The sequence below is a fragment of the Homalodisca vitripennis genome, chromosome 8, assembly GCF_021130785.1.
Source record: "Homalodisca vitripennis isolate AUS2020 chromosome 8, UT_GWSS_2.1, whole genome shotgun sequence".
Classification (NCBI taxonomy): domain Eukaryota; kingdom Metazoa; phylum Arthropoda; class Insecta; order Hemiptera; family Cicadellidae; genus Homalodisca; species Homalodisca vitripennis.
In genome coordinates, this window is record NC_060214.1 from 114,761,765 (window position 1) to 114,781,143 (window position 19,379).

General features: G+C 34.9%; 1 protein-coding gene across 1 annotated transcript in view; it reads right to left on the reverse strand.

The window, feature by feature from the left end:
• The window catches only part of LOC124367936 (FGGY carbohydrate kinase domain-containing protein), a 53,407-nt gene extending 34,429 nt beyond the window's left edge, over positions 1-18,978 (reverse strand). The window contains exons 1-5 of the mRNA XM_046825148.1: positions 18,852-18,978; positions 10,681-10,894; positions 9,139-9,250; positions 4,366-4,603; positions 1,800-1,927 (exon numbers count right to left, since the gene is read on the reverse strand). Of these exons, the coding sequence (XP_046681104.1) occupies positions 1,800-1,927; positions 4,366-4,603; positions 9,139-9,250; positions 10,681-10,890 (688 nt within the window). The 5' untranslated portion in view covers positions 10,891-10,894; positions 18,852-18,978. The remainder of the gene's footprint in view (positions 1-1,799; positions 1,928-4,365; positions 4,604-9,138; positions 9,251-10,680; positions 10,895-18,851) is intronic.
• Positions 18,979-19,379: the final 401 nt, after the last annotated feature.

Here is a 19,379-nt window from a genome sequence, read left to right on the forward strand (position 1 = left end):
AGTTCAGTCTTTGCAGGCCTGGTGGCAGGCGGCAGCAACAATTAAATGTGGTATAGTCAAGAGCTTTACCCTTGTAACATTTTTCTATTTGTGATAAAACTATAAAATTTAAATCTCGATGCCAACGTAAACAGGATGTTTAAAAAAAATATAATACATTATATTGTTATATGAATCTTATCCCAATTTGCATTAAAAATAAATGTTCTTTTATCATATTTTAAATTAAGTGTTGATTGGATACAAATTTGTAGATATGTTGAAGGTAAAGTGTTCTTTTAGTGTGCTTGATTTTAATTGAATGTGAGTACTTATATTTTTATACCTTTTTGAGTAAATGCAGTGTTAATACACACATTTACGTACAAATCAAAACAAAATTATAAAAATTAGCCATTAAATAACAAAGTTATGACATTTTATAATAACTTATACAAATTGCTAAAAATGGCATGGCAATTTTTGAATACCGCTAATAAAAATAACATTGGCACTTCTGACTAATACTCAAAAAAAGTCTGGTACTGAAAGGGTTAAAAAATGTTGTAAGAAATTACTTCCTTATGTATAAAAGTAATTTAAAATAAAACAAGACCAAAGAAAAATATTACTTTAACCCATTGCGGATCGTATTGTTTTGGCGCGCGGGCACCAGTGGGCGCGAATTAATTCAAGGGCAGCGGCCGCACGAACAGCAATGGTGCGCCACATCGTATCGCTCGCTATTGTATACTAGAAAATTCAGCTGCGAAGGTATTCGTTCAGATGGAATATGGGCCTGCTGGGGTATCCGTGATGTAGGAACGATAACACGCGAGCAAGGTTACGGCGTGGCAGGGATGATGTCTGAATCATAGTCTAAATAAAGCGGCTCGGGCGAATCGATTGCAACATCCGGGCCATTGTCTAGACTAAACCCACCAACATGTACGTCTGCATCGTTTAGTTGTGTCACTAACCTCAAAAGTATTATAACAACAACTGAGGAAAACACCCAATCAGAAGCGCTAAAAAGCAAAGAGTAAACTCATATGAATGATTTTTCAACTTCGACATACAACTGCGATCTGTAGGATATTTATAAAACTTTTGAAAACTCTAAACGTAGACCGTTGTTAAACACTCTTAGTAGACAAGTGAAGACGATCGCCCGATCTATTAGACATAAACAGAACTATTTGGAGGAAAATTTAAAAGCAGACCGCTTTTAAGTGTTAGAGAGGGCTTCTTAGCCCTAACTTCGCCTGGTAAAATAAGACATTCTTTACTTTTTTTTTTTTTTTTTTTGCTTTTGCGACCTGAGCTTATCACCGTGCTCGTCAGTGATCCGCAATGGGTTAATGAATTATTTATACCAGATTATTCAACACTTGATATGAATAAATATATAACACTTTGTCAACTTCAGAATCATGTTTCATTATTACATGCAATGTAAACAGACTGTTACACAATACAAAGAATTGTTCCAAAACAAATGACAAATGAAACCAAGAATAAAAAGAATAAATAGGCGACCACACTTAACAAATTAAAATATTTTGTGTTTGTTGTATCTAAATACTTAGATGAGACATTTCAACATCATGTAGTAAACATTCAAAATTATACGATATGTACGGTCAAACGCACCAGTCTCGGGCTGCATTGTGCAACCACCGTGTGTATTTACCTCAATGGGTTAACCATGCGAAGGACAGCCAGTGAAGAAATAGCACATACCTCAAACACCATGCAGCTAAAGGGAATACACAGCACAGGTAGGAATGGGCTTATGAATACCTGCAAGAATGGTTCACCTATTTTTCTACAGTCATCCGCCAGTAAATCTGACAGTCCCACTTGGGTGAAGAACTGCTTGTTCCAGCCTTGTGTCCCCTCTCCGCTGGCTTCGTACGTCCACTTGCAGACCACCGAGCAGAGTGATCTGTGTCACAACAGTACAACAATTGGAGATCAGGTTATATAGGTTAGTCCACAAAGTAAGTTCCATTTGGTTATACTAAAAAAACGTGTACAAATACAGAACAAATATTTATTGTACAAAAATCTACAATTCTTAAATTACTTTTATTTTGTGCGTGTAGTCACATCCTGTGTGTAGTCTTTTTTAATCCTGAGGGACAAAGACAGTTTGTCTCCGCACTTAGTCCTAAAAAGGTCCTTTGCCCCTCCCTTACTTATATTTGTGTCCTCAGAATCTGAGACTTTTACAGAAGCCGATCAGATTTGACGGCTCCTATTCTCTGATGTCCTTGGGACTGAGGAGAATGATATGTTCCAGGAATCTTTTCTGAATTTTTGATATGGCAGGACAATTTAACCAAATATGCTCCGCTGATTCCTCCTCTTCTCCGCTGAGTCTACATTTGTCAGTCTGGCTAAAGCCCACCCTCATAAGATGTTTCCTTAGGGGGCCATGTCCTGTCAACATACCTAATATCATTCTTACACCCTCCTTACTCTGATCTAGGAGAGATGCCCACCCTTTAGCATAAGGAGAGATAAACATTTTAGATTTGTCTTAATCCTGAGGCCCTATTCCAATTACAGTTCCTTATCCTCTTTTCCCAATCTTTTACAAGAGCTTTGCTGTTGGAGCTCTCTCACAACCTGGCTCAGGCCCCACCATAATGGCACATGTCATAGTGTAGCACAATTTTTTGTATGCCTTCTTCATATAAGGTTGCTGCCTGTCTTTTCAACCAGGTAATATGTTCTTTCTGCTCATCATCATCGTTGAAATATTGACCACCAAGGAAAGATTTCAGGTGTAAGAAGAGATGAAGGTCACTAGGAGCAAGATCCAGGCTGTACAGAGGATGGTCAAACACGTCCCAGCCTAATTCCTGTAGGAGTTTTTTTTGTCACAGTGTCAAGGTGAGGTCGGGCATTATCGTAGAAAAACATCAACACTTTTTGACAGTAATCCTCAGTGCTTGTTCTGTATTGTGTGGTGCAATTTCTTAAGAGTCTTGCAGTAAACATCTGTATTGATTGTTTGGCCTCGTGGTAAGAAATCAATCAAAAAATGTCTTCTGTCTCAAAAACAGATGCACATGACTGTTCAAGGTGTCAAGATTTGCTTGGACTTGACCTTTACTGGGGAATAAGTAAGCCTCCATTCCATCAATTGTCATTCAGGGGTGTCTTAAGATACCCAAGTATCATCCCCTGTGACTATCAGAGAAAGAAAGTCATCACCGTCTCATCATAGCATGTCAAAACTGAAGTGCACTGCCCAGTGCCCATCCATTGTTTTTTTGTGTTGTTCAGTAAGAATTTTGGGTACCCAATGTGAGCAATGTATTTGAAATTTCAGTTTTTCAGTAATTTTATAAATTAGTGATCGTGAGATTTGTACAAATTCCTCAGCAAAATTGCACTAATTGTAAACTTTCTCTTCAATTGTGTGAACCAGTCTATCAGTAACCAAAGACGGGCATCCACTTCGTTCTTCATTGAGCACTTTATTACGTCCTTCATTCAACAATTTGATCCATCTTCTAACTATTCAATCACTCATAGCATTTTGTCCATAAACTTCGCAGATTTGCAGAATTTCAATTGGTTTAGCTTTCTTTGAATTCAGAAAACAAGTCATATATCTGATTTTACAAGTAACAGCATTTTCCATTAACACTGACATAAAGAAGCATTTACAAAGATCATTACAAACATACATTACAAAGATCATTGTAAGTAGCAATCTCAAAATTGTGAACGTTTCTTCTCCTTGAATCAGGAACTGCGATCGCAGTGGTGCCGCGGATAGAACTAGAAACAAAACTTACTTTGTGGACAAACCTTCTATATAGCTTTAAACAAATATATTCACTGGTGAGGCTTTACAGAAATATTAAGTTAGTTTTTCAAATAAAGAATTTTTTCATATTTATTATAATTTTAATCCTGTTATAGATGTATGATTAGATTTCAATACATTAAAAAAATTCAAATAAAGTGGGCAAATTTCTTTATTTGTGAAGTGGTAGTGTTAGTTTATTTATTTTCAGACTTTAATCATTATTACTTAACTACCAATACATAATTTTATTTACTTTTTAATATTAATAAATTGATATCAAGAACAGAGATAATTTTATTATGACTATTTTAGTACCAAATATGTTGTTAAACACATAAAAATGCCTATTTTCCTTAGATTTTCACAAAAATGCATAATTCATAGTTCTGCCAGGTTTTCAGCATTACAGATTAATTAAGGCATTCAACTTTATGGCTTTTAATTTTATCCAGTTCTAGAGAGTTTTTCTTTTGTAACTTACTAACAAATTCAAAATGCCCACAGTATAAACAGATTTGCGTACTTCCTTTATCACTTTTTAACTTTAAATTTCATACCTCGATTCAGCCCCGGTGGATTTCCACGTGAGGAAATCTGGAAGGTCGTAGAAAGCATCCACATTCCTCCATGTCTCTGGTAAATTCTTTTTCAGCCACATCAGTTTCGGCACTTGCATCTCCAGTGATATCTTGCCTCCCACAGACTGCAACACTGGATGTCTTGTAGCGTTAACAGCCTCTGCCTCTTTGTCGGCACGATGGTCCATCCACAGTATTACATTCTGTTGAGTTTCTCCTGTTACAGATTATTTCCTTTGCATGAGTGTCAAACTAACACAAAGTACAAGCATTGACTTATATATCATACTAGTGATGTAAAAATTTCCAGGAATTTATACATTGCCGGAAATATTCCCAAAATTAATAAGTTTCCGGGAATTTACGATTTCCTCTTAAAAGTATAGGTCAGTGGGCACCTAAGCTACTGATTTGATATCTTCACTATTTGTTCAGATCAGGTCTTCCAAAAAAAAGAAAAACACTTTATTGGCTATTATTAAATTGGGCTCAGTAAATGAGTGTAGGCTAGTTGTTATGTGTTAATAATTGTTTTCATCATCATCATCTTCCATCGCATCATGTCCAAACTGATTTTCAGTTTCTTCCATGATGAAATTTTTGCCATGGCATATAACAATCTTTGTTATTTGGCTTTATTAATGATCATTTAGAAACCTATTGAGGTTTGAAAGCTGTTTTAAGACAAAATAAAACCAATTTAAACGAGTTATTTCACAAATTCCCTCGTTTTGGGAACTTATAAAGGCTTCAGGAAGTTTCCTGGAAATATTCCCATTTATAAATTTCCTTCCCACTGAAAATAATCCCAGCTCACATCACTATACTACAGTAGTTTAACTTTAGTAGACCATGTAGCCTTGCAAGCTGTGTTCCCAACCAAGAGAAATATTTTGTGTGTTGTCTGAGAAATGCAATGTTTCAAACAAACAGTTCATATTTGACAGATTTACTAATAATAATTACTAATATCAGATTATAACCAAAATATAACAAACTGTAAATTTTACATACATGAATTTTAGGAAATTCCACGAATAGACAAAAGGCACGGACCTTAATTGCTATATGCGATACAAAGCTTCTGGCAAGAAATGCTCAAGTTTTGTATCCTACTTATGTCTAAATGGGCACAAAAGCTCTCATGAGCGGTGTTGTGACTCGTGCCGGACAGCCGATTATGAGAACTGGAAAGTAATGTCGGAGAGTAAAATTATCAAGTCGAAACAGATCCCTGTGCTCGCGATCAGAGTAGGACAGCTGTTGTTCGCAAGAATTGTAAAGCAAACATTGAACATTAAAATTTAGACTCTAAACATTGCCGAGATATGATTTTCATGTATAAACAGATTCTGTGTTAATTTCTGCAACAACCAGCAACAGCGTCTTTTGCAAATTCTTGCCATACTCCAGTGATTAAAATTCCACATTCTTGTACACATCACGTGACAGCAGCTGCACAAGTTCTCTTGCAACTTTAATTGCCAGTAAAAATGTAGCTTAATAAGTTCTGCTCCAGCTATGACAGCATTCTGCACCCTTTTATCCAGTATTATAAAATGGGACCAAACAGTTCTAGATGTACCAGCATATGATCCCTGTATGCTTGACTGGGATGCACCATGTTTTAAAGTGGAAAGTCTCAAGCTAAGAAAGTGTCTAACATTACATTTCAAAGAACAATAAAACTGAGTGAGCTAAAAATTAACATTTTCTCTTGCTGTAATATCCCCTGTGCCCAAGTTATCCAAGCATTTCAGATATATCTTGTAGTGTTTACCTTGCTCTGAAATGGCATGATCAAACCTCATCACCTCCATCACACAATAGCATATTATGTCAGCTCCAAAAGATTTAAATCCTAAAATTTTGTCATTCAAGCGATTCAAAATTGTTTTCAATACATATGCAGTATGTGCGAACTAAAACAGGGTTCCCACTCAATCTAAATACTCAAATTCACGGCTAATTCACGGTTTTCACGGTTAAAAAAATTAAAATTCAAGGTCGGAAAAGTTTTCATAAACAACGTTACCGGTACAAACAAAATCGTGTTGGAGAGGGGCGAAGTTGAGACGTATACACTACAGACGCGGCAGAGCGGTAAAATACAATATAAAACTTCTTCCCTTTTGACTAACGATGTCATTGGTCGTGCAGGAATTGACGGAAACGTCTAAAAAGAACGAAAATAACAATAGGCTTCGGTTACGACGCAAGCAATGAGCGGCGAGCGCCCGATTTTATGTGCGATTTGCTACATAATGAATATAACAAGGCATATTATTTTTACAAAAACATCATCATAACAGTCATCAAAGCAATGACAAAGGACAAATTTCAATATAATTAGCATGCACCATAGCTCATAATTTTCTTTAACTTACAAGTTTGTTGAAATCTGAAGAGAACTTTGTTGACACAGGTTAGACAAGATGCAGGGGTGACAGGATTCGTACGTTGGCTAAGGCTAACTCGTTTGAGTCCATTGAAGTACACTTGCGTGATTATTAAATATTTTCTTGTTTAACACATTATTATTATTATTTCGATCGATTTCTTCCACAGGAAAATTTTCACATAATCACAGGTTCACATTTTAATTAGTACATAAGAAAAGGCAATTTTATTGAAATTAAAATAACATATAAACGTTAAATGTATAAAAATTATATACAACTTGTTATAGAAAAGTTATTTGGTACCAGTTTATACAAAAAAAAATTTATATTTGTACACATAAATAAAGAAATTGATAAAAAATGTCTAGAATAAAAGTGAATTACGATTTGCACTTTTTGCTAAGTTCCTGTATCTTATCGTCTAACTCAGCTGCCCTTTTCCTGGCGTCGGACAAAACCTGGATTTTTTGTGCTTCCAATTCTATTTTTTTCTATTGCAGCTTGCTTCCTCTCTTTCTCAGAATTAATTTTGTCTTTCATTTCTTCTCGTTGTTTTGCCAAGTGCTCCGAGTAGTGGGCGTGGGAATTTTTGGCAGCATGAACTAATTCATTAGTGATTTCCATTGCCTCCAATCCTCCTGCTGCTGATATGCCGTCACAAACTTTTTCTCAACGCGACTAAACTCTCCTCCTTCAAGTTTTCAAACTATACACTGTTTGTTGACAGAGAACCCTCTTTCAACAGAAGAATTTCCGTGAGAAAGTGTCAGAATGAGTTGAATGAAAAGCTTTAAATCTTTATATCAATTCTCGCAATAAGAATAAGATTGGGAGTGCCGAGCTGGGGAAACAAATCTTTCATGTTGAGACATGAAACCAGCTGTTGTCCCGAGGATGGGGGAGTGGAGTACACGATATACCCCTCCCCTTCCACTCTCATTGACAGTAGACAACAAAGGTTATTTTTACCATAACATCGCTGCACCACATTACAATAAATGAACCTTGTACGATATATTTTTCATCTGCATGAAATGATTAATAGCGTTAACGTAGTCGTATGGAACCCGACAAAATTATACTTGGACGACTTCCTCGATTTGTAGTTTTGTAGTAATAAAGCTTAACACTACAAAGTTACTTGACGTTTGTTGGTTCTGGTTAGAAAAAATGCAATGGTTTTTTTTTCTAACGTTTTTATAACATGACGTTTCATTTGTAATATTTTACTAATACATTATACAATTTAAACACACATTCACCATAAAAGATTTAAACCGTGTACCACTCGTAATATCCATGCAGCTTAGGAATCATAAAAAATATTATTGATAAGGACAAACGCATATCACTACCGTTTAATATCTAAAGAGATGAAAAATAAAATTGTTTTCTCAAACGACCTTACTGGTAATTAAAACAGTTATATAGGCCTATAAAGTTATGGTCTCGCTGCGTTAATTGATATGTGTCGTGTAGGTTCTGCTCCGTCACATTATTATACTATTTATTTACGCAAGACCCTAAATTAATTCAATTTATTGTCCACCATAAATTACAATTTTTTATAATTATTACATTGTTTTAACAGGTCATTACACACAAACGATATAGATATCGTACTGAATAGCATTTTTCTCATTAATATTTAAATAAAATAAGGGATTTAATAGAATGAAATTAAGTTAAAATGTAATTTAAATTCCTTACATTAGATTAAGGATTTGTATACTTTTTTTTATTTTATGAAAACAATAATAGACTATATCTGATACAATAAAACTCCAATACGAAAAGTGTTTACATTAAACGACAATCTATTCAAGTAATTAAATTGTGTTATTAATCTCGCGTTCAATCAGAGAATGCCTTGTTTACAGCCGCGTAGCGTAGCCAAGGCCCGGAACCTGGCGACAGACAAAGACAGGCCTCACGTGATTTGAGCCAGGAAGCGTCATCTCCCACCGCCCCCTTCCTTTTCCTCATTTGTTTATAAACCATATTATCAGTTAAAATCGCTCAGATAGCAGCACCTGTCAAACTTCGTGGTCTATCCCCTACATTGCGTGCTACTTTTTACTTTGCAATAGCGAAGGTCAACTTTCCCATATGATCGTCTGACGACGACCCGTGTTGATTTTATTTATTCAAAAGTTGTAGAGATTTTCACGGTATGTAAACAAAATTCACGGCTTATTTAAGGTTTTTTCACGGTGAACGAAATTCACGGCTTATTCCCGGTTTCACGGTTTTCACGGTCGGGTGGGGACCCTGTAAAACCTAAAACAATAATAATAAATGGAGAAAACATATATTCTTACGCTATTTTTACAACATAAAAATACTTTACCACCAGGGCTGATAGAGATTGGAGATCCAGTCTTGTCCAATGCCACCAGAGAACAAGTAGCATCAAACCCCACGCCTTTAACAGAATCTGCTGGAACTTCAGCTACCACCTCCTAAGGGTGACATAACAATTCATTCATATTGAAAATGGAGTATTATTTATTTTAGCTGTGTAAATAAATACCAAATCATAAACAGTTTCTGACTTATAAAGTGTGATCAGATTCCCAAGAACCATCATGGTTTTTGAAAACTTTCAATATATACTAGTTATTTGCATGTAAAAAAGGGGGAGGGGTGTGCATGGAAAATATAGTTCGGTATAAAAATTTTAAATTCCAAGATAGCCTAAATGTGACAAATTTAGTCTAGTTTCAGAATATGTATGTATGACTCTTTGCACAAAAATTTAAAGTGCTACAAGAAGCGTGAGTTTCGTGATCAAAAACACATACATTTTTTTAATGTTTCTAAATTGTTATAAACTGTAAACCTAACTATATTTGGTACAATTTTATTGACAATAAACTAGAGAACACTATAATAATAAATATTGTGATCAAGCCTAAGGTTTTTTTATTTTTTTATGGTTAATAGAAATATAAATTTTGTAATTAAAAAATTAATCCAGATTTGAAAATTTGCACTTCAACCTCAGTGAAGTCCGTTACGTGTAAAGTGGTGTGGCGTACTTCTACATTCTTGTAATTCAAGAAAAGGGATGAACGTTTGTACAAGATCTTTGTCCTTTGCTAGAGAAAATACCAATAGCTTTTCTTGTGTTACCAGCTATTTTTTATTTACTATAAAGTATATTTGTTGGACTGAGATTCATATAGGATTCCGATCATTCTCTCAGACAACTAAGGCTTTAAATATTAATAAACATGTTCCGATATTTATTTTTAAAAATGTATACTCACCAAATTACTTATTTTATTTCAATAAATAAGATGAAGAGAACACAAAGTAATAAATAGCCACGTAAATTCCTGTTTGGAAAAAACTAATTTTTCTAATTGTGTAGAAATACTCTCTTGATACTAATCACAGATATCGTAAGATTCAGAAGAGTTTAAAGTATGTAAGTATGTGTTTTAAAGTATGTAAAATTCCTTATCATAACACGATAATGGTTTATTACGCATTAAAGGATTTACTACCTACTATGATGTGTTTTATAAGTGACAATTTAATTAATAATATACAATATTACAGGTATAGATAAAATGAATTATAAATTATCTAAGTAAGGGTAGCTTGAACAGGGGTGGCGAGTTTTCCCAGGAGGACTTGATAGGTTGTTTTCGGCGGTTTGTTGAAATGCTGAAGTTGTAGACTGGTAGGCCTCATGGTGTTTCCGGGGTGCGCAAAAGGCCCTTGAGGCTTAAGTGCATGGCAGTAGGCCGCCCCAAGGAGAGAAAAAAAAAAAAAAAAAAAAAAAAAAAAAAAAAAAAAGGTGAGAGCAGGCTGTTATAAGTAGATCAGTTATTTATTTAATACATAAATATTAAAAGATGAGGGAACTTTTGCATTCCATTACCCTGATGACTTTGCAGCAGCTATTCCAGATGTCGTCAGATGATTGGTGGTAAAACCCCGGTTTGAAGTTCCACGTCTGAATGGGATGAATGGCCATTTTGATAAGCTCTCCGTCAATAGTCACCAGAGCTGCTCGCACACTGCCTGTTCCGACATCCACACCAACCACATATCTAGGTTCTGTGCAATCAGTCATTGATAGACTTGCCATCGCTCTGAAACAATTAAAAAACTGAGGCAGTGGAAGTGAAAATAAGGTAGTCAAAGTAAAGACCTAGATTTCTGTTCCTGGCTCCACTCAAGAGTAAATATAAACCAATTTGGGTTACAATCCAATTTATCAACATCAGACTCACTCAGATTAACTGATTTTGTACTAGCTTTTTGTACAAGGGATGCAGCCTGTGGCCTGTTATGTGACCTCCGAAAGCCTTCTGCGTACTTATTAATAAAATTATAAAGATGTATGGTTTTTACCGGGGAACATGACAATGTAGCATGAGTTTTGATTATTGTTTGGTATCTGCATTGTTGTACGGTCAAGCAGTACTAGTCAAGGTCACTGTTAGATGTAGGCAGATAACGCCAAGCCAGTTTAGATTAAAAAAAAACACAGATGATACTCATAGTTGCCAGCAGTAGGCTGATTACCGCTTCCGCTGCAGTTGTGTCGCTTGCAGCAATTTATTTATGTGTCCCCATTTCTTGTGTTTCAGTAATTTTATATTTCATAATTTTAACATCTATGAGTGCTTAAGTGATCTGATTTTGAATTGAGGTAATATCTCGAGGAATTTTTTTCTTTTTTCTCCCCCAGTAGTGCAGAGTAACACAAAAGGCACCATTGAAACCCATATTTTTGGCAGTGGCATTTATGATCGGTATTTCCGTTACAAGTCATCTAACGTGATCTGATCATGGAAAATTGCCGATCATAAATGCCCTGGCCAGAAGTGCTACCTTCGGTAGCCCCCACGGTGCCACCTTCGGTAGCCCCCACGGTGCCATCCCACTCTTCTGGAAAAACATTCCTCGAGATAGTACCCAAAATAAAATTCAGGTCATGTGAGTGCTTGTCAAGGTTATCTTCAACATTTTATATTTATAATGTTTTGATTATGGATTTTTTTATTCAAATAATACAATTGAATACAAAAAAAATTTATCTAATTATTGCATATAGGTCCCCAGACGTTCCATATTTCGACCTTGAGCTCCTTAATCCACGCTCTGTACATCGACGAGTCACCAGGTGTTGATTCAGTGATTTTGCTGGGTGATTTGAATGTGAATCTTCTGAACCAAAAGAGGGCTGATTGTAAAATATCTCGAAAGAATTTTTCAATCAATGGGCCTTTCTCAGATTATTAAGCAGCCCACACGTGTCACAGAAAGTTCATTTTCTCTTATTGATTTGATAATTGTAGACAAGACCCATTACCTTGACGTAGGAATGGTTGATACGTCCAACATTTTTATCACAATGGTAGACGGATCACCGACCACAGGTTGACTTACTGTGACGTGCCTTGCAAAAAATCCAAATCCAAAGAAAAGTTTATTACATATAGGAATTTTAGAGATTTTGACGGTGATACGTTTATTGATGTTGCTTCCAATATACACTGGGATAACATAATGACTCGTCGAAACGTGGATGATATCGCTAATGTGTTTAAACAACAAAAATAGTCCAAGTGTTTGATGAATGTGCACCCTTGGTGAGAAAAAGAATAACAAGAAAGAAAGCTCCTTGGAGAGATTCAAACATAGCATACCTTACAAAAAAGAAGAATAATTGTAAACATACTTATTTGTCTCTGAAAACACAGGTTTCTAGGAATGCATACTGCAGGGCTCGTAATTGCACTCAATGTGGCCATACGATCAGCGAAAAAGGAAAGTATTTTACTGATACTTTGAATACAAAAAAACTCTAAAAAACTTTCTGGGCTACTTTAAGAGCTGGTGGTTTGATGAGGTCAGTTGAAGAAAAAGGACCATTCTGTTGAACTAGAAGATTTAAATCATTACTTCTCAACTATGGGTTGTAACGGGACAGTGAGCACAGAAAAACTGAAATTCTTTAACAGTAACAAATGTGCAGGGATACAATTCTACTTTCACTTTTTCTCCTGTATCCGAAAGTAAGGTAAAGGAGTTGATGAACAGTATCACAAGTACTGCATTTGGTGTGGATGGAATATCCATAAAAATGGTTAGAGGCCTGAGTCCCTTTTGCATTGGAGCAGTTTCTCCCCTGGTCAATGTATCATTGAAAAACTGGCAACTTCCCTTCTAGTTGAAAGCAGAGCGTGGTGGTTCCTCTGCCAAAGAATCTCAATCCTACCTTAGTTTTCAGACTTTCGACCTATCTCAATCCTCCTGTCATCTCAAAATACTGGAAAAGTGTTGTGGCAGAACAACTAGTCTTATATTTAGAATCTGAAGGATTACTTCATGAAATACAGTCAGGATTTAGGCAGGATTTTAGCACTTGCTCAGCGCTTCTCAATGTCATTGATGAAATTATTTCAGCTAAAGATAAGGGCCTAGAGAGTGTGATTACTTCCCTTGACTTCTCCCAAGCCTTTGACTCAGTGAAATTTTGATTTGTTGCTAGCAAAGCTAAGATTTTACCAGTTTGATGATATCTCAGTTAGATGGTTTTCATCTTATTTGTCTGGGCGTACGCAACGTACAAAGGTAAACGGGAAGTTATCGACAGCACTTCCTAGGTTCGTCGGTGTTCCTCAAGGCAGTTGCTTAGGACCGATTCTCTTTCTTATATACACAGCAGATTTGAAAGATCACTTGAGTCACTGTTCTTTGCATTCCTACGCAGATGATTCACAGCTATTGATTTCTTTTAAACCCTCAGAAACGGCTGAGGCTGTCCTTCATGTCAATACTGATTTAGAGAGTGTAAAGAAATGGTCAGACGATCATGGTTTGCTATTGAATTCTAATAAATGTTCTGTGATGCTTGTAGACCGGTTATCTTCGAGTAGTCAGTCAGTGAATAGCTGCGCTGAACGGTGTATATAAATTTGTGGACGGTAAGCCTTTGATGTCAAGTAATAGTCTAAAGATTCTTGGTGTCACTATTGACTTCCCAAACCTCAATTTTTCCATTCATGTCAAAAGCTATATGTAAAACAGTGACAATGAGATTAAAGGCCCTTTACAGATTAAGCACAATTTTGCCAGAATCTTCCAAGCTGGAAATTGTTCGGTCAACAATATTTCCTGCTATACATTATGCTCTTCCAGCTTTGCTTGTTGTCTGACTCAGGAAAATTTGATGATACTTACTCGTCTGCAGAACAGAGCACTGAGATTCGTTTACAATCTGAAAAAATTCGACCACATCAGCGAGTACAGATTAAATGCTAAGGTGTTGTCTATCATGGGTGTCTCCGACTTGCAAACCGTCAATCTGGTCCACAAAATTCTTCAGACGGGGAAAAACCTGAATACCTCAGGAATAAAGCTGGTATTCAGGCAAGAAATTAATGTGCGTAGTACCCGTCAGAACAGCCTATTGCACCTACCAAAGACAAAGCTGGAAACGGGGAAAAAGGTTTTTAGTTACTTTGGACCAAAGAAATACAATGCTTTGCCACCCACTTTAAAAAGTTATAGCTGTAAGAAATTTAAGGGGAGTGTGAAGGTGGTGTTTGCCTGACCATGCATATGCATCAGGTTAGTTTAGTTTTTATAGTTTATTGTTTCACGTTTATTTTATGGTTTACGTTATTGTTCTCCATGTGTTCTATATGTCTGACAAGAGTTTTCATGAAAAAAACAGTTTTTGTACTGATGAACGCTTGCTAAATAAAGACATTATTATTATTATAATACGTACGCATGTGGCCTAATAACAAATAGTAGATAAGGATTTCGTAGTACACAATAATTGTGTTGTATAGTGAAATTTGAATTAACCTGTTTATAAATTTATTAGTTTATCAGTCTATATTACATTGTAGCAAGTTAGTTAAATTTTTGTATACTAACATTCAACCATGGTAACAGGTCACAGGTACGTAATAACTCAACACACATGCTACTATGGTAACAGGTCACAGATACGTAATAACTCAACACATACATGCTATGGTAACAGATCACAGGTACGTAATAACTCAACACACATGCTACTATAGTAACAGGTCACAGGTATGTAATAACTCAACACACATGCTACTATGGTAATAGGTCACAGATACGTAATAACTCAACACATACATGCTATGGTAACAGATCACAGGTACGTAATAACTCAACACACATGCTACTATAGTAACAGGTACGTAATAACTCAACACACATGCTACTATAGTAACAGGTACGTAATAACTCAACACACATGCTACTATGGTAATAGGTCACAGATACGTAATAACTCAACACATACATGCTATGGTAACAGATCACAGGTACGTAATAAATCAACACACATGCTACTATAGTAACAGATCACAGGTACGTAATAACTCAACACACATGCTACTATGGTAATAGGTCACAGATACGTAATAAGTCAACACATACATGCTATGGTAACAGATCACAGGTACGTAATAACTGAACACATTATTTTGTAACAGATATTAACAAATAACAGTATCTTCTGTCTCTACTGGCTATTACTCAAATACCACACACATGGTTGAACTTTGTTTCAATTACTTTCGAACAAATTGTATTATAGTGATACTATAATACAATACAATGTGTAGAATTTTGTACATGAATTTCTTAAAATGTATCTTAGAGTTTGTAGAAAGTAATGTAATGACACTATTCTGTGCATGTTGTGCAATTGTGAATAAAGGAATTTAAATATGAATATGAATAATAGTTTTATATGTCAAAGAAATGCGGGGTGGTGCCACCGAAACTCGCACTGATGGCCAGTGACATTTCTGATCAGTATTTGCCCAACCTCCAAGCATGTTGTAAGATTTAGGACGTGATTTAAGATGGGGAAAGTACCGATCGGAAATGCCACAGTGGCACCTTCGGCACCATCCCGCACTGCTGAAAAAAAAGGAAAAACATCCCTCCAGATATTACCAAAATTCAAGCTCAGATCACGTAAGCTTGTGAAGGTCATGTTTAACTCTGGTACTACTAGAAATATATTTACAATAACCTAATCCAAACCCATTCATATCACACTATAACAATGCATAGTGTAGTAATATTTCTATGACTAATATATGCCACATTGCTTGCACAAAATGGCTTGGGCTGTTACTGGTTACCGAGTAACCCAAAACCAAAAAATCTTTATGAGAACAAATCATTCAGCTCAGCTGTTAATGAAACAGAAATATCTCGGTATAGGTTAGGGTAGGGTAGGGTACGATAAGCGGACCCAGTGTTTTATATCAAAATTGGCAAACGATATTACTTAATCATAACCATCGATATTATCAATCTATACTGATTAATTATTTTGAACAATTAACTTAAATAATCTATATTAACAGTTGTAAACAGTTTCAAATAACACACGTAATATTTCAATTTTACAAAAGTAACATTTAATTATTAAAAATGACAGTCAAAGATGATGACATGTTTTTCGTGGCTTCAACATATTGGACTAGAACCAAAAAACCCATTATGTGAAATTTGTGGGAAAGAAACAAATGTAACTGTGAGAGGAGCAAATATCCGATGCAAAAAAGAAGGTAATGGTGGACATAATTTTAGTAAAAATGTACTGAAGAATAGTTTCTTTCAAGGATCAAAGTTTGGACTACGCAACATTGTGAGTTTGATGTACTTTTTTTCCAGAAATCAGACAAACTATGAGTTTTTAATTCTTGAGTGTAGTTTGGATTTACACAGCCCATTAAGTAGTATGATATATGACTGGCTGTTGTTTTGCAAAGACGTTTATTTTGTGTGGTTTGATGAACAGTTTAATAAGGAAGAAAAGCTTGGGGGTCTTGGAGTGGTGGTGAAAATTTCAAAATTAAAACAAAAATATAACAAAGGGAGGTTAGTAGAAGGAACCTGGATTTTAGGTTTAATTGAAACCATACCAGAAGGACAAAAAGATGGAATTGAGATTTGTCCTGAAAAAAAAAAACGACATGCTAAAACCCTCATTCCTCTATATTAAGAAATGTTAAGCCTGAAACAACCATAGTCAAAGACATCTAGAAAGCGTATTTTGGATTAAGTGCATGTGGTTTTGTCTATTTTACTGTCAATAATAGTGAAAATTCTTTAGACCCAGCAACGGGTGCCAACACTCAGACAGTTGAATGTTTGTGGAAAGCCGTAAAATGCAGTTTGAAAAGTGGTATACCAGCCGACCTTCTCGCAGATCATCTCTGTGAATATTAATATAGAAGAAAGGTACGATTTTCTGAAGACGCATTCAACCACTTCCTAAAAGCAGTTAAAAATTGCTACCCAGGAGAAAACATATAGATAGTTCTTCAAGTTTCCATTTTCTATTCTAATTATTGTTATCAATTATTTTTCCATTCCATATGTTTGTTATCAATCATTTCTTAATTATTTATGTGTTTTCCTATTTTTGTTTAGAACTTGTTTGATCGTTCTTGTTCTTTTATTATTTATGCCATTTTGGGTAGGGTACGATAAGCGGACCCGGTTTTTTATATCGAAATTGGCAAACGATATTACTTAATCATAACCATCGATATAATCAATCGATACTGATTAATTATTTTGAACTATTAACTTAAATAATCTATATCAACAGCTGTAAACACTCAAAAATAATACACGTAGAATAATATTTTAATTTTACATAAGTAATTCTAATTATTAAAAATGACAGTCAATTTTTTTTAGAAAACTACACGACGTTGCTTTTTCGTGGCTTCAACATGTTGGATTCGTACCAAAAAACCCATTATGTGAAATTTGTGGGAAAGCAACAACTGTAACTGTGAGAGGAGTAAATATGGTCGTCTTCAGTTTTCCTAATTTTGGTTATAATAATTTGTTTGATCACTGTAAATATTAAATTCATATTTTAATTTAAAACATATGATTGTTATTGAGGGCTATAGGTACTTTTATATCGATTGACAGTCTAGGATTTGAGATGCGAATATTAGGTATCAATGACTATATTCTTCGATATAAAAACCGGGTCCGCTTATCGTACCCTACCCGCCATTTTTTAATTACTTATGAGTTTTCCTATTTTTGATAGTTCTGGTTCATTTATTATTTATGACATCATCACTGTAAATATTAAATACATATTTTAATTTAAAACATATGATTGTTATTGAGGACTATAGATACTTTTATATCAATTGATAGTCTAGAATTCCAGATTCGTTTATCGCACTCCACCCATGAGTTACAACTGAATTACCTTTTACTAACACTAATACTGCAGATCTGTCTGTAATGGCAGCAAGTGCAGTGGTTATGCACGTTTTATCTGTATCAGACATATTTATCCTTCAAAATAGTAAAAAGCAAGTAAATGTTATACTGGTTTGTTTGTTATATATTATAAATGCATATCCTAGATTGCTTTTTATTGACCATAACATTATTACGTTTTACACTATAATTTGAAATACATCATTAAAATATGGCATAATTTGATATTAATAGTTGTATCGAGGACTCTTTACTTATGAATATTGATGAATCAGTATTATTGATCACTTGAGTGTTGAACAATTACTGACAGCAATATAATTTATTTTTAAGGTTTAAAACCAACAGAACTATAGTGTTATTTCAAATATCTATTACGTAATCTAGTCTGACATTTTGATTTCTGTATTTTTAGATGGTCATGAATATCATGATATCAATGTATGGTTCAATTGTGTTGGTGGCCTCTTATTATAATGCAGCCAAGTACACAAACAAAAACTGAAAATGAGGGAATCCCGCTTTCAGAAAGATACATTAAGATAGTACGATTTTTCTTTTAAATTGTCGAATAGTAATAAACTAAATCTTTGAGGAGCGTTTTTTATCAAAACTAGATAATGTCCAGATAGAACCTTGTCAATCTGAGCTAAGGACATGTTAGGGTTTTAGAATTTTAAAGGTAACATTTAGTTCAGAGCTAATATTTAGCAGTTGCACTTGCCAGATTACAAATAAATATACTTTAAGTGCTGAAATTCGAACAGTTTTACTCACGAAATAATACGCTATTCAGAAAGAGGTTAATTTATTTTGTGTTATCAACAGGTAGTGATTACAAACATATGCTCCAAATTTATATCAATCTGACACTGACACTAAATTCGGAGTCGGAAGACCTACTACACAAAAAACACAACACAGTGGTGATTAAACCATAACCTACAAATGTACAAACATAGAGAACAGAGAGTATAAAGAAGTATATGTATATACTCGAAGTCTCGGACTGCAATGGTGTTACAATCAATAATCGGTTTGGTGTTCTTTTTACATTACATATCCAAAATTCTTCACGATAGCTTTCCTAAAGGGAAAAAAGAACAACCAAAATATTTGTCCCTTCGCAAGGAATAAGATAAATTTAAAGTGATACTTTTTGCCATTTTTAAATCATGCCCAGTGAAAAACAGCTGGGTATTAGTATTTGAAATGTGTACAGTAGGACATAAGAATATCTATGCTGACGATAAAGGGGATTACAACTACTGGGAGATCTGAGAATATTCAGTATACCCCATTCTA